Genomic DNA, 6,364 nt, shown 5'->3' with positions numbered 1-6,364 from the left:
AATTCACAATAAAACATTAAAAAAAAAAAAAAGGTTAAAAATTTCATCCATTTTTCAATGCAGTGATGTGTTTAGGTCTCTACTAAGCAATGTTGTTGCTAAGTGCCGTCCAGTCAGTTTTGACTCAAAGAAACCCTGCAAAGTTGTTCTGTATTATCCTTTGCAGAAGGAAAAAGCCTCATCGTTTTCCGATGGAGTGGATGGTGGGCTCAAACCACCAACCTGTGGTTCACAGTCTAGTGTTTATCCTGTAGAGCCACCACACTACTATTAAGTCATGAGGAGATTGATGTTGTTGAAATAAAACACTTTCCTAAATATACAGTTTTGACAATGGTACGAAGAGAACTAGATAGTTTAAGAACCACTCATGATGTTTCACAGTTATTGCTGAGAGATTTGCAGTTTTCATTAAAAATCTAGAAAGCCTGGAGCATCCAAGCAAAATGAAGTTCACTGGGAAGATCATTGCCATTTTCTAAAAACCAATGTTGCATTTTTTTTTTTTAATCAGAAACTATATAATAGTAGAGAATACAGAAATGTGATGGTGAAGAGGATGTGAATATAAATTCATTATGTTATTCACTATCTGACTTGGAAAATAATAACTTTGTATTTCAGGTTTTTGGTATGTAAAAATCAATGTGATAGAATTGATTGATAAGGGATAAATTTATAAGGGATAAACAATAAGTATGCATGTGAGAGTGGCTTACTTTAATACAAGTGTTCATAGGAATCACCATCCTTGCCCCCAACTAAGAATGATTTAAATATTTAAAGTCAGTGTAAAATAAATTGATAATCTTAGTTTTTATATAGAACTGAAGAAGAGCTGAAGAATTTCATACACCCCCCCCTTAAGCATTCCCATTTATACTATATTTATAACTTCTATTGGTGCATTCATCTTAAATTCACATATGTATATGTGCCAGCATTTCCCACTATACAGTGAGACAGACTCTTGTTCACCTTAGTCACTTTGGGCCTCGCATGCGACTTGGAGTCAGACTCCATGACTTGGAGTCAGTTCATAGAGACCTTATGCACAACAGAATAAAATACCCCCTGGTCCTGAACCACACTCACAATTGTTTTTGTTTGAATTCATTGTTGCTGCCACTGTGGACATCCATCTCATTGGGGATCTTCCTCTTTTGCACTGACCCTCCGTTTTATCCAGCATGATATCCTTCTCCAAGGACTGATCCTTCCATGTCCAAAGTAACAGAGATGAAGTCTCACTATCCGCACTTCTAAGAAGCTATCTGACTGTGTTTTTTCCAAGACAGATTTATTTGTTCTTCTGGCAGTCCATGGTACTTACAATATTCTTCTCTGATAACATAATTCAAATGCATTGATTCTTCTCTGGTCTTCTTTATTCATTATCCAGCTTTTGCATGCATATTTTTTTTGTCGTTGTTAAGTACTGTGGAGTCAGTTCTGACTCATAGTGACCCTGTACAGGGTTTCCGAGGCTGTAAATCTTTACTGGAGCAGAAAGCCTCATCTTTCTCCCGTGGAACAGCTGGTAGTTTTGAACTGCCGACCTTGAGGTTAGCAGCCTGATCTGTAAACACTATGCTACCAGAGCTCCTTTTGCATGCATAATAGGTTATTGAAAATACCATAGCTGAGGTCAGGCACTCCTTAGTTCCCAAAGTGACATCTTGGCTCTTTAAACTTTTAAAGAGGTCTTTTGCAGCAAAGTTGTCTAATGTAATGTTCTTTGTTTTTTGGATATTGCTTCCGCAAGTACTGATTATAGTGGATCCAAGTAAAATTAAATACTTGACAATTTCAATCTTTTCTCCATTCATTTTGATGTTATTTATTGGTCCAGATGTGAGAATTTGTTTGCTTTAAGTTGAGGCACAATCCATACTGAAGGCTGAATGTAGTCTTTGATTTTCATCAGAAAGTATTATGTCTATCTAATATGTATGCACTGATACATTAAAATTGTGCTATTTTTTGTATAAAATAAAAAGAGTTTAATCATGAGGAAAATCATAGTATAATGTGTCATTCTGCTTCTATATAATAACAATATATAACAAATCAATTCTTCTGTAAACATAAATTTTCTACAATGTGTGCATGATGTTACTGGTCAAAACAATGATGGTTAAACTTTTAAGATTAATTCTATAAGGAACTCAGTGGCAAGTGGATGATACTTACATTAGCCAAATGCGCTAGTTCTATCTCCAAGAATGAATCCGTTGTTTTGGGTTCAGGCCTGATTGTGACCACGATGATTTTGGAATTAACAACAGTATAATTTCTGAAACAGAGTAATTGTAAAGAAAAGAATTAATTCCCACTGCTCTATACATGTTGGAATGACATGTTAAATACATGCAACCTAAGCAAAAAACATAAGAGAAACTTTTGGTGAATAGGTTTAAAACAAGATATAAATATAAACGCATTTGTCATGAAAGGAGATAGTCTATTTATTGTTCTAATAAGACCCTCCCTGGAACTAGAGGGCTTGGGGAAAAAGCTATTGCTGAATGTTACCATTTTAAATATAGCAAAGATGAAAAATCAACAGCACTGACAAGTTCTCCTTTACTGAAATCTCACTCACCTAAGAAAGAAATGGGTTGTGAATTTAAACAAACCTTCAGACAATCTTTAAATAAATATAATTAATTTATTTCAAGATGGACTTAAAAGTATTGTTCCTAGGAGATTAAATATTTTTCTTGCAAAGTGGTATCCTGACATTTTTTCGACAACCCAAAATACATTATGATGACTGAATGAATGGCATATTAGAAATAAAACAAGTAGAGATTAAATATAAATCAATTTGATAATTAATGAGCATCATTCATTTCTACAATAGAGATTTACAAATCAATGCTTTATCTCAATATGCTCAACCTACAGACAGCATTTTCATTTTGAAATGTCATACTAAGTACAGTCCACTCACAAAAAAGTTTATGCTATTTTAAGTATATTCATATTTAAATTAATAAAAAGTAGACAAACATAATTTAAGCATATAAAATGGAAATAAACCTTTTTTGTACGTATAGAATTTAATCCAACAAGTATAAAACACTCCAGATCTATTAGGATTTAGAAATCTAGAGATTTATTATGGTACTTTAAGCTACTAGAAAAAGTTCACCCCTAATTTTTAATTTGATATAAACAACCTTGTATTATGGAATCCGAACTCCTGGTGTGGCCTGTAGGATTAGCACTGGATGGTGAACTACAGATCGACAGTTCAAACCAACAAGCTACTTCTCAGAAGGCCAATACCAGGTCACTATGAATCAGAGCTGACTAGATGGCGCTTAACAACAACTAAAACAACAGCCTGCTATTGTAGGGCAAATAAAATTCTGAGGAACTCATGTTATTGGTGTTAAGTGCCATGGAGTTAGTTTTGACTCATAGAGACCCTGTGTAGGGTTTCCAGGCTGAAAATCTTTGCAGGATCAGAAAACCTCATCTTTTTTTCCCAGAGTGGCTGATAGGTTCAAAGCACTAACCTTGTGGTTCGGAGTGCAGTGCTTGTCCTATAGCACTACCAAACTCATATCCAGTATCAAAAACAAAGTCATTTAAATTTTTGCTCTTTTTATTCTGTTAAAGCATTACATATATTACAATCCACCAATTTAAAGGGTGTGGTTTAATGCTCTTGGCAACTGCAGACAACCACACAACCACTACTATAATGAGTATAGAATAAAAAACTAATCCCTCACCCTAAATAGTTTTTTGAATCATCTTTTCACAGATCTCCTCCCTAAACTGCGGTTCAAGGATGCCTCCGAGACACTATCAATCTAATTTTGTGTTTTCTAGACGTTCATTCAAATAGAATCATACACATACACATAGACTTTTTGTTTGACTTTATTTAACATAATGTGTCATATTGCTGAATAATATGTTATAGTATGCACATGCCAAAATATGTCCTGGTTTGCATTGGACTGCTAACTGCAAGGATGGCAGTTCAAACCAACCAGGTCCTGGGAAACACTATATAGGGTTGCTATGAGTCAAAACAACTCCACAGCATGTAGCAACAAGAATATTTAGCATTCAATGGACATATGAGTTGCTTCTGGTTTTTAGCTGCTATAAATAATAGCTATCCCTATTCAATTACTAGAACTAATTGACATACAAATTTTTTGTGTGGACATGTATTTTTGTCTTTATTAAATACCTAAGTGTGGCAACGCTAGCTTATATGAAAAAATGGGTTTAATTTCTCAAGTTATTGCCATATTGTTTTCAAAAGTGGTGTTAACACCAAAGTCATTTAATTTTGATATTTTAAGACAATGTTGAAGCTCGCATTGCTTTTGATAACATTTTCTCAAATGGACTGATCTTTGGTACCAGATTGCAAAAGAGAAGAATGCTGATCTATGAAAAAATTGTTATGGTTGTGAGAAATTACTGCATTTAGGAGCACACAAACTGTACACATAATTTGAATGTAATAACATTTCTAACCCATCTTTCATGATTTCCTTTAAAAATGTCAATGGTAAGGTCCCAGGAAACTTCATGGTACTCAGCCTGGTTTTGTTGTTGTTAAGTTCCATCAAGTCAGTTCTAACTCACAGCAACCCTGTATAGGGTTTCCATGAAGCTGGTGGGTTTTAATCACCAGCATTGTAGTTAGTAGTCCAGTGCTTATCTTACAGTGCCACACTAGAACTCCACTGAGCATAGCAGCTAGTTAAAAACAACAAAGTATAGATTTGTTTTTGTTTGTCTTAGAGGGAAGGTACTTACAAATAGGGAGAGAAGGCAAAGCGTCCTTTGTTTCATTTAATAGTAAATGAGTCAATTGAAAGTGAGCTGTCTTTCAAAACACCAACTGAGAGGGAAGGTGTCTTCACATCAAGTACCAATCTTATCCCCTCTGTATACAGGGTTCATGGGGATTGGCAATTTAGACATTGGCTACCTCAAATGGGGGGGCTACAAAGCCACAAAGTGACTGGCTTACAAATTTTCAGGAGGGAGTTTAGTTTAATAGTGTGCAGGGAAAGGTAGAATACCCACTGAATAGTTTTCATTTTGTCTAGACAGTTCTGGTGAAGGGAAATGGTGATAAGATTCTTATGACTCAATAGTGAATAATTGTTATCATGACTAATTGCAACTGCCACAATTGTAAAGATAGAAGTTTTGTAACAAAAAAGGGAGAGTAGTTAAACTTACAGTCCAGGAACAAAGGACCCTAGGACCATCAAGGGAGTAGAGCATGAGTGGAATGTGGGACCCTATCCAGAGACAGAAGCAGAGGTGATGGCATGGAGAGATAGAGGAGCTGAAGACTCTAGACTCAAGGAAAGAGAAAGGCTGTGTGCTGACACTCAGGAGGCAAGCTTGCAGAATATGCCCATTGGTTGTTTAAATGATTATATATTCCTGAGTGTTTCTGTGTACATGCCCCACTTTCCCCCAGAGAAAAAGAGAGAATAGAAGCAAACACTGTTGAATGATGATGCACAGAGGATATTGTAATCATTGCAACGAAACAATGAGTGTAAAACCAACATTCTCCCATGTAAACTATCACTCAATTCACAATAAAAACTTAAAAAAAAGAAAAAGAAAGAAAAAGAAAAGAAAGTAAGCTGTCTTGAGAAGAATATAAAACTAAGCTCTATGAGGGAATTTCCCTGTGACAACTCATTTTTCATGTTTCTCTGTTGAATAAAAAGAATCAGGGATCAAGTGAGAATAGGTGGAATTAACACAGCTCAACAAGGATACTGGGTAAATGGCTATAAAGGGTCTAGTTCATATATGCCTAAGTGTATTCCAACAAAACGTGTATGTTTCTGAGATTGTCCTGGTGTGGCACTGTGAGTTAATGCACCAGACTGCAAAGCCATTTGAACCGCAAGGTCAGTGGTTCAAGCTCACCAGCTGCTCCTTAGAACCCTATACAGGGTCGCTATGGGTCAGCAGCGATTTGACAGCACTTAACAACAACAACAATTGGCAAGTTCTCTGAGTAATATACTTGTGTTAGTCTCGTTAGGGAAACTTCAACAAAAGATCCAATCCAAAGAGCGGCTTCCAATGGGTTCTGCTGTGCCAATTAAATTCAAAGTCGAGAAGTCAGTGCAGAAGGTTATGGTGACTGCTTTTGGAACTTCAAAGAGGTAATTTTGGTGTGGCACTGTAAGATAAGTACTAACAGCAAGATTTTGTTGTTGTTAGGTGCCATCGAGTTGGTACCAACTCATAGCGACCCTAAGCACAATAGAATGAAACACTCCCTGGTCCAGGGCCAACCTCACATTTTGCCACACTTGAGTCCATTGATGTTGCCACTTTGCCAATCCAT

The 6,364-nt window shown here is 36.0% G+C and overlaps 1 protein-coding gene across 1 annotated transcript in view; it reads right to left on the bottom strand.

The window, feature by feature from the left end:
* Positions 1–6,364, bottom strand: part of BAI3 (brain-specific angiogenesis inhibitor 3) — a 1,099,520-nt gene that overhangs the window by 455,425 nt on the left and 637,731 nt on the right. The window contains exon 15 of the mRNA XM_006835746.1: positions 2,194–2,296. Coding sequence (XP_006835809.1) covers positions 2,194–2,296 — 103 coding nt within the window. The remainder of the gene's footprint in view (positions 1–2,193; positions 2,297–6,364) is intronic.

Source organism: Chrysochloris asiatica, unplaced genomic scaffold, assembly GCF_000296735.1.
Source record: "Chrysochloris asiatica unplaced genomic scaffold, ChrAsi1.0 scaffold00019, whole genome shotgun sequence".
In the NCBI taxonomy this organism is placed as follows: Eukaryota; Metazoa; Chordata; class Mammalia; order Afrosoricida; family Chrysochloridae; genus Chrysochloris; species Chrysochloris asiatica.
Note: the sequence above shows the minus strand (reverse complement) of the source record. Positions and strands in the feature narration are given on the sequence as shown.